The sequence below is a fragment of the Trachinotus anak genome, unplaced genomic scaffold, assembly GCF_046630095.1.
Source record: "Trachinotus anak isolate AG129_WGS33_773 ecotype Australia unplaced genomic scaffold, CSIRO_AGI_Tana_v1 ptg000032l, whole genome shotgun sequence".
NCBI classification, from domain to species: Eukaryota; Metazoa; Chordata; class Actinopteri; order Carangiformes; family Carangidae; genus Trachinotus; species Trachinotus anak.
In genome coordinates, this window is record NW_027273883.1 from 1,236,613 (window position 1) to 1,249,304 (window position 12,692).

Here is a 12,692-nt window from a genome sequence, read left to right on the forward strand (position 1 = left end):
CCGCAGAACTCCCTCTCTTTTTTTATTAATCAGTAATCAGAGAGAGAGAGAGAGAGAGAGAGAGAGAGAGAGAGCAGCCTCCTGCTTTGGGATCTAGTTTCATTACCAACAAGCCAGGGGAGCTACATGTGCTCCCCCTCACTAGTAAATTCAAGAGTTTTAGAGGCGGATGAAGAGGAGGACTGAGGAAGAGGAGGCAGGAGGACTGAGGTCAAGTGCAACACTTGTGTCAGAAGCAGAGACACAAGAAAAGTTTCTTGTAAAAGGCCCCAAAATGGAACACATGAGAAAATACTTTCCAGATTCACACCCAGAAATCAGTTGTTCATTGTCTGAAAGATCAGACTGTGTCGCTGTCGGACGACCAGCGGAGGAAATAAAACATGTACAACATTTCCTTTTTTTAGATGCTTCTTCTGATGATGAGTATTTCTCAGTTTATTCGAACAGTAACAGTATCGTCACTACTTTTAAACATATTCATTATGAGTACTGTTTACACTACATGGCCAAATGTTTGTGGACACCACTGTCACAGTGTGAACTTTAAGTCTGGGGCTGTTTTTCATGGTTTAACCAAACATGTTTCATTTAAAGAAGAGAAGTCCTGGTGATATTTTAGACACCAGTGTTCTTCTAACTTTAAATCAACTGTCTGAGCAGGACAGCGTCCCCAGCAGAGACACAGATAAAGTAATGGTTTGCCTGATCTCCGGTCCATCCAACATCTCTGTGATGAACTGGATCATCGACCGTGAGCCAGACCTCGTCCCCCGACTCCAGGGTTGGACCTCGCTGATGCTCCTGTGTCCTCCTCCTCCAGCGAGCTCCTGCAGCCAGGTTATGAAGTCAGGTGGGGAAGCTGAAACCAGAAGCAGCAGATTAACACATGGGTCCTCATGTGTCCACATACTTCTGGCCATGTATTGTATCTTCCTCTTTTTCTTTGGCAACATGTTGTGGATCAAAATGCCAGTGATGTTTTGTTGAACTGAATATTTGTGCATTATTTTCAGGCACTAACTCTCCTGCTCCTGTGCAAAACAGGGCCAAAGGTCAGTGGTTCCCAAGCTGGGGTGCAGGGGAACCTCAGGGGACACCAATGTGACTCAGGCAGGATCCACAGTGAGCGGAGGAAGAGTTTATTATCATTATTTCTTCATCTTCAATAACACTGTGTATCTCTCATCTTATTTCTAACCAGAAACAAAAAGCTCTGACGTGTGATCCTCTCCACACAACAACATGAACACTGCTGCAGACTGATCCTACAGTTTAACATAATGCTGCCATAAATCTGCAGCCTGGAGTCGACATTAAAGTCTATGTGACAGATGAGGAGGGTTGCATGACAGTGTGTGTGTGTGTGTGTGTGTGTGTGTGTGTGTGTATGTGTGTGTGTGTGTGTGTGTGTCTGGCCTCTTTAAAGTGAAGCTCGTCAGACGCTCAGACAGGGAGGAAAAGCGAGTCTTCAAAGAAATAATTAGGACCCACCCACAGCTTTTAACTGAGCGTCAGCCGCTGCTCGATCTCTGCTGCTGCATGCTGGAAACACACACCAGCCAGGGACGGCCCAGGTGTGTGTGTGTGTGTGTGTGGGACAGAAAAACACAGTGAAGAAGAAGTTGAAACAGAAAAGTATGAGAGTGTGTGTGTAAGTGCTGCAGATAGAAACACAACAAGAGTGTTTTAAAAATGTGTGTGTGTGTTTCAGAGGAACAGCATCAAAGAGGAAGTGTGTGTGTGTGTGTGTCAGAAAGAAAAAACAGCACATAGTGTGTGTTAAAAAAAAAAGTGAGTGTTGTAGGTGAGGAGTGTGTGTGTGTGAGAGGTTGAAGTTCAGCAATATTAGCCACTAGATGGCAACAGAGGGAGGACACACACACACACACACACACACACACACACACACACACAGACACAGACACACACAGAATAAGTGAGTTTATCAAACACTGATTTGTCCTCTTGACTTAAAAAAGCTCAGGTTATGTTCACCTGACACATCTGGATTCGATGCTGGATGATTATTAAATACAGGAAGAGAAAAACGTTCAATGACCTGATGAAACTTTAAACTGGTTTTCTTTTCTTCCCAGATAAATGTTTGACAAAGGAAGCATCTGAACTTATTTTAGCTTCTGTTCTTTAGTCTGAAGGAAACGTAAAGAGGAGATTTCAGCCTGATGCACTGAATAAATACCTGAATGAAAGACGAGAGTTCACATGATCCTCAGCTCCTCCTCTCTGACACACCTGTGGAAGGAATACATGACGTGAGTCTGTTTCCTCGCCTGCTTTTAGCCGCTGTCACAAAGCAGCTGCTGTTCAGAGAGTGAGTGAAGCAGCCAATCAGTTTCAAACACATCACACATGGATACAACCAACATGAAGAAGACAGCAGAAAAAAACTGTTGTTCTTCTTCTGTGGTAAAACAAGGATCAACTCAGGTTTTCTAAAAGCCCTGAGGAATGAGAAAGAGAGCAGCTGAGACAAAAACCAAACAAATAAATCCCAGATTTTAGTGTTGACATCAGAAATGTCTGGGTGATGGAGGAGGAGGAGGAGGAGGAGGAGGAGGAGGAGGAGGAGGAGGAGGAGGAGGGGACCTTCAGTCCCAGAGGGAGTATAATGGAGCTGCAGAATCACACAGTATTAAGTTGAGCAACGTTTAGTGAGCGAATCCGTAGAAAAAGACAAATGATACAAATTTAAACACCAGGATTTGAGTGATTTTATAATTGTCCCATAAACACACAAAAGAAAATCCGAGAGTGAAGCAATAAGAGCAGAGATGGCAACAGTTCACCTGTGTGAAAAACTGCAGTGGTTTGAAGAAGCATTAAAGCATCACTGAGTCAGACAGTCGAATCTAAATTCAGTTATTACCTCCAGTAAAATGTCTTCTAACAGAACTGATCTACTCAGACATCCAGTTTTCTCCTGTAAAACAAAACGTCAGCGGAGAAGAGAAAACTACTGATTTCCTCTAAAAGAATCTGTTGACGGAGGAAATGATGAAACAGCTGGAGGTGAGTGTGATGGAGGAGCAGCTGCTGCAGGACCAACCTGGTGATGATGATGTTCTCAGAGGTTCCTCTTGTCCTCAGGCCGGCGACAGACGGAGGGCGTGGCCCCGATGGCCCCGAGGTTAAAGCCCCCTGCAGCCAGCAGGTCTGACTCTGATAGGCTGGGGGGAGGGGGTTAGACCCAGCTGTCTGCATCAAACCACACCAACACTAATCCTGTTTCCACCAGAAGAACTTTTAAAGGAACCTTCCTGTGTTTGAACCAGAGGAACCAGGATCTCCATTTAGTTCCTGGTCCTCAGAAAACATTTCCTGATGATCCAGGAAGCTCTGAGGTGGAGTTTGCAGTTGTTCACTCACAAATAAACAAGAACCTGTTTTAGCTGCAACCATTTGTGCACAGCATAATTCACACACACAGACATAGTAGGAACATGGCAATTTGTAACTTGCATCATTCATAAATTTATATCCTAAACAAGAAGCAACATTTTCAAAGACGTCTGCAGCCGAAACGGGAATAAAACCTTTAAAATATCTGATGTAAGAAATATGATCAGATCAGTGTGCGCTGTGTGTAGCCTCAGAGCGACATGTTGTGCTGTCCCCCCCTGAAATACGTCACAACTTCCTCTAACAGCTGTAACACAAGGAAGAAGCAGGTGTAAGGTAGAAACCACGTGAGCCCAGTATCTCAGAGACGCAGCTCGCTTCACGTCCTGCAGCTCGAGGACAGGCTGACGTCCTGCCTCAGACAGGACCTGCAGCAGTGGGAGGAACTACACAATAACAACACAGACTGTGTCATGTAATTGTTTGCGTTTTACATCCTTGTAAAGACATAAACTGCAGATATTTCTGAGGTTTATGGAGCTTTTTTATGAACTATTTTCTGTCCTTTTTCCACAACAGACGAACTCCCTGGAAACACGAGTAAAAAGTGTAAATGAGAGAAGCTGAGGGTTGGTCTGGTGTTTTCCTCGTTCACAGGGAGACGTGTTGTGTTCGAGAGCTGCTGTGGGAGGTCGGGGATCTGTCTCACTCCAAACTCTCCTGGTTTTATAAGCCTCTCACAGGGGGGGGGCTACGAGTTTAACCTGCTGCCGTGTATCTCTGCTGTCGGACAGAAGCCATGAATCTGCAGAAAGTCAGTGCAGTGATTGGTTTTCTTACAGGTTTCAGGGGCCCAGAGGTCCGAAACTCACTCAGCACAGAATCCACAGTTTTCAAAGGTCACAGAGAAAATATGTTTCAGGTGAAAAATGAAACTCACCTGCTTTAAGGTGGATTCAGTTGTGGAGGGAACTTCACTGACCTTTGACCCATTCCACAGATAATCCAGCAGCAGCTGTGTCACCTGTGGACAGCTACACTGGAGGCTCCAGCCTCAGCATTTCCTCTCTGTGAAGCAGCTACAACAGGTGAGCTAATGCTAAGCCAGCACCGGCAGCAGGTGAGTCTGGAGCTGTGTTCCCGCGGTACCCGGATACCAACAGGTCTCACCCGCAGCGGTCGCCATCTTGGTGACGTTGTGGACGTGTGTGTGTGTGTGTGTGTGTGTGTGTCACTGGCGGCGTAATGTCCATGACGCATGACACGCACACACAGTTAAACGTTGATTCTGACGTCATTTCCGGTGAGGTCACAGCGACCGTGTTTGAACTGGGACAAGACCCCGTTGAAATCCATGCAGTATACCAGTGAGTACACAGTGTAGTACCAGTGAGTATTCTGTGTACACGGAGTACTACATGTCATTGAACTGACTGAAGTATCTGATTATCAGCTGTGGCTCAGACCTTAGAGCAGGTGGGTTGTCCCCTCATCTCAGGGTGGGGGTTTGATTCCTGGCACCTCCTGTCCACAGTTTGAAGTGCTCTTGAGCAAGACATTAACCCCCCCACACTGTTCCCGATGCTCAGACCAGAAACTGGCACGGTAACAAGTTGCTTCGGTGCTACAATAATGCAGCCATTTTTAATTTGACCTATAGGGTTGAATAAAGTCTGTCTGTCTGCCTGTCTGTCTCTAACAGTTGATCTTTAAATTTCTCTCTGTACTTTTATCACCTGTCGTGTTCTCAGGATTTTACCTGAAGTGGTTCAGTGGAGAGGAGCTGAAGTTCGTTTGGTTGATCATGGGACAGAAGTTCACACAGTTTATTGAGAAGAAGAATTTGTCGGCTCTGTGATTCATGAATATTAATATTCTTGGTTGTAGATTTTAGGTTCTGTCGATCTGTCTGTGAGGTGGACGTCTTCCTGCTGAATCCCAACAACCACATTTTAACACAATATTACCCACCTGTAGAGAGGGCAGCAGAAGCTGTGATCTGGTTCTGGTTCTGGTTCTGAAGGAGTTTTATCTTGTGTTTTTTGGTAAATTTCTTCTTTAAAGACCAAAATATTAACCTGTGACTTCAGATGTATGAATATGAAAGTTACCAGAGGAGAAAATATGACCTGAAACCATTTTGTCTCTCCACAAAGCAGAGAAAAAGAGTTGTAACATCACTTATGGGCAAAGCTGCATCACCAAGGAAACAAAATATAATTTCTGGTAATTGTCCCCTGGGCTCAAAACCTGGGATCAGTATTGTTCACACAAAAAAGAAATCCGAGCCACTTATGTTCCCTGTGGTGGAGGTGAAACGTTGCTGACGCTACAAATCTGCAGCACGAGTAAAATGATGCGGCAATTATCTAATCCAGTTTGTTTACGCCTTCAACCCCGAGAGACAGAAATAAGCTGCAAAATAAAACCCACACTGAGCCGGCTGCTCCTCGGCGTCTGAATCCAAACTCTGCTTTTATGACACCGCGTCCTGCTGCGGCCCGGTTACACTCTCATTGTTTGGTATTGTTGTTTGATGTTTTTAACAGCTGGGTGGTTCCTCACATCAGGACTGAGGCGTGAAAGAGGGAAGACGTTACTGAAGAGCGAAAAACAAAATCTGGAAAAGTGTTTAGACACAAAAATATAAAACACAAAGCGGAGAGAGAGAGAGAGAAGAAAGAGGAAAACCAGAAGATGGAGAGAGGAAAACACATGTGGATGATGGGAAAGGAATGACCCTGGACGTCCAGTCTCGCCTTCGTGTGGCTGTGATGTGTTTCTGTTGTGGTTCAAATGTCTTTTGGCGAACAGGCTTCAGAAGCCGAACGTCCTCCAGTCGTCATAGTCGAGAGCAGCAGGAGAAATAAAAACACATAATAAACATGGCCAGACACACAAAAACACACAAACAGCAACAGAAACCATCACAGAGAGATTCACAGTTTAAATCATTCAGATGGATGAGACGTTGATTTTTAATGAACACTTTGTGGCCGTACTTGTTTTATTCTAGGCAGCGAGTCAACTTCATTTTGTAGCTTCTTCTTCAATGAACACATGAACCTGGAGCTGATTTGAACCCAAACCTGAACTTCTTGATTACATTTAGAACCAGGATGAGTTTGATTAAACACCATGAAACGATGATGTGAAAATGAACCAGTTCATAGTCGACCTGCACAGATGACGCTGCCTTCCTCTGTTTTTGTCAGGAAGCTGTGGGCGCCACGGTGTCGCTGGGCGAGTGATCTGAGATTAACACGATGTGCAAGATGAATGAAAGTGGACAGTGTTTGTTCAGAAGGAAAATCACAGCTGAAAATAAAGATGGACGTGGCCTCTGTGATGTCGCCCAGCTGCTCTGCCTTCGCCATCTTGGCAGAACCTGACTCCGCCCCTAACTCCTGCCTAATCCAAAAATGGGAAAAGAGGTGGGGCGATTGTGGAGCTGAGACTTGAGTGCACGACAGTTTGTGGCGAGCGTACACCCACCCACCTGTCACTCAAAGAGGCCCCGCCCTCAACTCTCTGTAACTTTAGTCCTTAATATGTGTTGGCTTCATTTTTCAGCCCCTGAGGATAACGGACAGAAACACAGTGGAAAAACTAGTTCTGATGTATCAACAATAACAAATGAAACGTGTCATTAAATGTTAATTTCACTTTGGTAGAGTTCAGCGACTTCAATGAGACAGATTAAAAACGGTAGAAATCAAAGGTTCAGAGGTTGAGATATCCTGACTCTTAGTCCCCCGTGTGAGTAAAGCTCCAAAAATACTGGATCCTACATTTCCCACAGTGCAACTCTTGATTTTGATGATCCAAACTCAAGGCCCCAAAAAGCTTCCTGTTAAAAGTTTGTAGAACTCTCGCTCATCCAGATACTCTGATTATACATGAGACAACTGTTTTCATAGGCTGAGTAGAACTAACCATGACTAGTAAACTGGATTTGACTACTCTAATGTTTGGGAAAGAAAACATTTCCCTCAGCGTGATTCAGCCCAACATGACATTAAACTATTTCTTCAGTTCGTCTAGGATTTAGTCAGTTGTGTAAGACCTTTCCCATCGCTGGAATCCAAATGGTTGTGTAACACTCTACACTTGGGTTTGACCAATCAGAGATGTTTTTTTTCCAAAACAATTATTCAGAAAATTCAAAATTTTTCAAACGGTTTGTGGCCCCTGGATGCAGGGACTTTTTTCAGGGGTGGAGACATGGCCAGAGATGTAACGTTCCTCTGGTGGACGAGGGGGTCGAGTTCCTGAGGTGTTGAAAAAAAGTTCAAGACTTCCAGGAAAAGATCCTGTGGGTGGATGAGGGGGTTTACCGAAATAAGAAAGAAAACAACAAAGAGAGGCTGGTAATTTAGTGACTGTTGATAGATGGAGGGATGGAGTGGTGGGAAAGACGAGAAAAAGCAGAAGGTGAAAGTCAAAGGAGCTGATGAAAGAAGATAATGGAGATCTTAAGAAAGAGGTTGAGAGGGAGTTAGTGGAAGAGGAAATAGTGTTAGAAACTGATAATGAGAGAGTGGTGGAGAGAAAGAACAAGAGAGGTGAGAAAGGAAGTGACGATGGAGAGAAAAAGTAAAGGAAGGTTGATGGAAGTTTGATGAGACAGGTGAATAAGTAGACCTGAGGAGTCTGAAGAGAGACGGAGAGAGGAGGAGATAAAAACAGATGAAGGAGTGAAATGAAAATATTTGAGTGACTGCGAAACAGAAAGAGAGAAAACAACAGTGTCTTTGCGGTTGTGAAACTCTTTCTGCGGCGCTGCTGAATGTACACAGAGTGGAAGCTGCTGCCAAATGAAACAGCAGCGGCTCGGCTGTACTCAGTCTGCGGGAGGGCTCGCCTCCAGAGCCCGAAAGAGAAGACGAGAAAACAAAGACAATCACTTCAAACGACATCAGGCCGAGTCCTGTTCACCGACGTGACAAGTGTTAGCTCGGTTTCTACACTTCGTCCACAACTGTCCAGGGACTTGGAGAAATGTGATGTCGTAATGTCATGCTGCGTTTGAGAGATGATGGAAGGTTGGAAATTCAGACTTTTGCGACTGAGGGAAAAAAGGTCCTTTAAGTGAGAATTTAAAGAGGAAGCTCTGGGAATATGGTACAACAACAAGGCTTTTATACAACATCAAGCCAGCATGGCGACACACACTTGAAAAAAGCTGAGCTCATTGTTTATCTACATGTTGTCAGGATACGCCGCCGTCTTTTCTCCCATCATCCCCTCTTCAGAAAAGCGTAAGTGTTATCAGATTCTTTTGTAGCCCATTGATTCCATTGATTATGATTAATGGACTCACTAGTTTATAATAGTTTACTGTGAACCAGGTCACCAGGTCACTGAAGTCAGATGGGTCCAGAAACCACCAGACATTTGCTCGTCTGACGATTTTATCCAAAGTGATTTACAAGTGTGACATCAGCTGATCTAAACTGTGTTGGAAGGTAAATCTGAGGCTACGTCTCCGTCCAGACAAACGTTTTAGAATCAGAAACGATCTGCGTCCACACTAACACACCTGAAAACACATATCACATGACCGTTCAGGTACAGTGGGCACACGTGAGCTGGTGGAAACAGGAAGCAGACTGTCTGCGCTGGTTGCAGAAAATACTATGAACAAGAAACAGCAAAGACAGTTGTAGAGTTAAAATGTAGAATATAACTGAACAACAGCTGCTGCAAAGTCAACAAGGTCAGTAACACCTTCAATTCATCAACATGTTGCTTTCACTGCTGACAAGAGCCAATCAGGGAGCGACCATGAGTGTCTATGTCATTGTTTACCAAGATCTCAGCTTTTGCCCGAGTTTTCAAACTAAAACGGGTCCAGCAGTGTTTCTGAAAGTCTCAGTTTTGAGTGCTTGAAAGCTCTGGAGTAGCAGGTGTGAATGGAACACCTGGTCATGGTCAGGTCACTGACTGTCGGCCTGAGAGCAGCAGGTTAAAGCGTCAGAATCAACCATCACACAGCATGAAAGCTGTAACAGCAGCGATTTACTCACAGCTTCAGCATCAGTGCAGGAGGAAGACGACCCGGCAGCTCTGAGGGAAAATGAACCGTCGAGAGACTTTCAGCGTGGATGGAGCTGAAACTGTCAGAGGACGTGTTCTGGTTATTTGTCCTGCAGCTGATTGAACAATAATCACACCAGAGAATAATGAGGCTGATGTTACCTGACTTCATCATTAGCATCCAGCCAGGTAGAGCACACAGGGAAACCTGGTATTTTTACCAAACAACTGTTACGATGCACAAAAGGACAACAGAGCACTGACTGAAGGCTTCCATTACTTCTGTAGATAACTTTTATTACTAAATATTTCATAAATAATGCTCATTTCATTCTCAGACTCCTGGGTTGTGGATCTTCCTCAGGCTCCACACTAACGACACAGTTCATTGCAATGCAGAGCGTCTCCTGCTGAAATGAGTTGTGGCTATAAAATCTGACCCACGACAGAAGCCTGGTGCATCTGCACAGCTAATACAACAGTACAAAACCTACTCTACATTACAAACATTCAAGGTGAGTAAAACAGTGCACGTGAAGTGCCTCGTGTCCAGTGGGAACCTCTGGAAAGACTCGTCTGTTTTCATCTGTGCTGAAAAGTATTTAAAATCTACAAACACTGAAAAATAAAGATATACAGCCAAACTGGATCAGGGTCAAAGGTCAACAGAAACTGTGACCTGTGCTTCAGTCAGCTGAAGAAGAGCTTCCCATTGGACAGAAGGACTGAAGCTGAACATACAGACATGGAGCAGACAGAGCTGCAGAGCTGGCACTGCATCTATGGCTGAAGTCTTACAGTCTGCAGAAACACAGCTCAAAGCTCCCACACTGGGGGTGTGTGTGTGTGTGTGTATGTGTGTTGTGTGTGTGTATGTGTGTGTGTGTGTGTACATCTGTGCCCAAAGTCTTATATTTTAGTGACAAGAAAAATATTTTTTGAGTTTGTTATTCAGAATCTCCAGTACACAGGATCTGGTTTGTAAAACCAAGGATCCACACCAGTGGAGAAGAAAACTTGTGTACAGATTTTCTCATTTTCTCCAGTTTCATTTTAAACTTCACTATAATAAAGTGACAACTTTATTATAGTGACTTCTGTATATAAACTGAATCTGATGAAACGAGGAGCTGGTAATTCACAGTTAACTCACAAATCTGTGAACGTGAAAACTCACTTGGTTCAGCCAAAAGTACAAACTACCTTGTTGACCCACCTCTCTCCTGGTCTCCATGCAGGTCGTTTTAGTTTGGTTTGTCCAGGTTTTCTGTCTTACAGCTAAATCACCTTTGAACTCTGTGAACTGTATAAACCCACCAACAGTTTTCACTGGAGCTACTTTCTACAGGAGAAACAGTCGCTTATGAATCTGTTTACAGGTTGGACACTGTTAACTTTTTAAATGTAATAATTTTCAGTGCTGTGAAGTCCTGGGCTGTGTCTCATAGATAACAGTGTTATACTTTCTGCGTTACTTTACTCTGAGGACTATAAATCTAAAAGTCTGATAGTTCTCTGCAGGTTTGATGCTTGACAACATCTGGATGCTCAACACATCTGGATGATGACATGTCCCCGAAAACAGGAGGAAAATGTTTCTTTGTTGTGATGTGAGTGAACAGATATTTGAACACCTTGTGCGTTGTGTGTTTTACTCTAAAACCTCCGTGTGTTGCTGCTGAGACTGTTCTTCCTCTGGCACGAGTCATGGTCGTCTAACAGTGACATACAGTATCAAACGGTGATGGAGGGAGGTGGTTGAATAAGCTGCTGATAAATCCGTGTATGTGACATCGCGCCTCCTCTTCGTAGTGTTCTTGAAGCAGAAAAGGCCGCGGGTGTTAAACTGGCCCTGCAGGCTCCTCTCCTGATTGCCACCCTGCTTTTTCCAGAAACGCCCTGTTGGTTTCCACCGTACACAAACAGTCTCAGGTTCGACCCCGCTGCGCCACGTTTGTGTCCATCAGCAGCTGTGTGTCCTTGAACGTCCCAGATTTAAACAGGACTGGCTGGAGGAGGTCAGAGGGGATGTTGGTGGAGGTGGCTGTAGGATGTGGCCTTGATTTACCCGGAAACGTCCGTGCGGCTGGACACGGTGGGCGGTTTATTCTTAGCGGCGAGGCGGGGGAGGCTCTGGCGAGGCCCTGTGCCACGCGAGGGGGTGAGAGGGCGGGGTCTGACATCACATCCAGAAGACAGCGTGGGCGGGGGGGTGGTTTGGGGCCTGACTGGGATTAAGGAGGCGCAGGGCTGTGGGTTCAACTGCTGCTGAGGCCAGACGAAGAAGACGAGGAGGAGGAAGGAGAGAGTCAGCGAAATGTCTGAGGAGGAGGAGGAGGAGGAGGAGGAGGGCTCAGACCTCACCACAGTTCCTCAGTGCACACACACCAAACTACTGAATGTGGTTCAGCAGCAGTGTGTGTGTGTGTGTGTGTGTGTGTGTGTGTGTGTGTGTGTGTGTGTGTGTGTGTGTGTTACTAGGCGATGTAAATATGCGTTTGGGAGGAAATGACTTTGCTACTGAGACGTGTGCAGTTGACTGAATGTATTTACATGTAAATATATATTTAGACTGCATATGTGAACACGTGTGTGTGTGTGTGTGTGTTGTCAGGTTATGTGGTCTTGTTTATGTTTACATGTTCACTGTATATACATATATGTATATTTATGTGTGAGCCCCTGTATTTGTGTATAATGTTTACACATGTATCTTGTGTTGTGTTTATGTGTGTGTGTGTGTGTGTGTGTGTGTGTGTGCATATCACAGGATCTTATTGCACTGACTCTCTCAGCCCTCTCCGGCCTCCGGCTCCTTCTTCTTCTCTTTGACCTTGACTGAAGACTTCCTGGACACTTTCTTGTCCCCTGTTTCCTTGCTGGCTTCCTTCCCTTCCTTTTCTTTATCCTTCTTCTCCTTTGATGACTCCTTCTTCTCCTTGGAAGACGACGATTCCTTCTTGGACTCTTTCTTTGCCTCGTCCTTGGCCTCTTTGCTCGAGTCCTTCTTTGACTCCTTCTTCTCCTTGGATGACTCCTTCTTTTCCTTTTTCGCCACCTTCACTGGCTCCTCTGTGCTTCCTGCTTCCTCTGTCACGGTGGCCTCTGACGGCTCCCGGGACACCTCCTTCTTCTCTTTGTCTTTCTCTGAATGTGGAGAAAAGACAAACATTAATACACAACCACACATCACACAGTACATCAGTCGATGGTGTGGACAGGATTAGGACAGACTGAGACTCAGCTGCTCTCTGCTGAGGTTCAAAGGGGCAAAGGTCACGTTTCTGTTT

The 12,692-nt window shown here is 45.0% G+C and overlaps 1 protein-coding gene and 1 long non-coding RNA gene across 4 annotated transcripts in view; both read right to left on the minus strand.

Annotated features, from left to right (window-relative positions):
- Positions 1-339: 339 nt before the first annotated feature.
- Positions 340-9,127, minus strand: LOC139613923 (uncharacterized). The gene is made up of 4 exons (XR_011686849.1): positions 4,304-9,127; positions 3,071-3,281; positions 2,204-2,256; positions 340-862 (listed from the first exon to the last, which is right to left on the minus strand). It is a non-coding gene; the product is annotated as an uncharacterized lncRNA (long non-coding RNA).
- A 539-nt stretch (positions 9,128-9,666) lies between these two features.
- Positions 9,667-12,692, minus strand: part of bbs9 (Bardet-Biedl syndrome 9) — a 171,356-nt gene continuing 168,330 nt past the window's right edge. For all 3 annotated transcript variants that reach the window (XM_071470944.1, XM_071470946.1, XM_071470945.1), the window contains one exon: positions 9,667-12,549. In XM_071470944.1, coding sequence (XP_071327045.1) covers positions 12,194-12,549 — 356 coding nt within the window. In that variant the 3' untranslated portion in view covers positions 9,667-12,193. The remainder of the gene's footprint in view (positions 12,550-12,692) is intronic.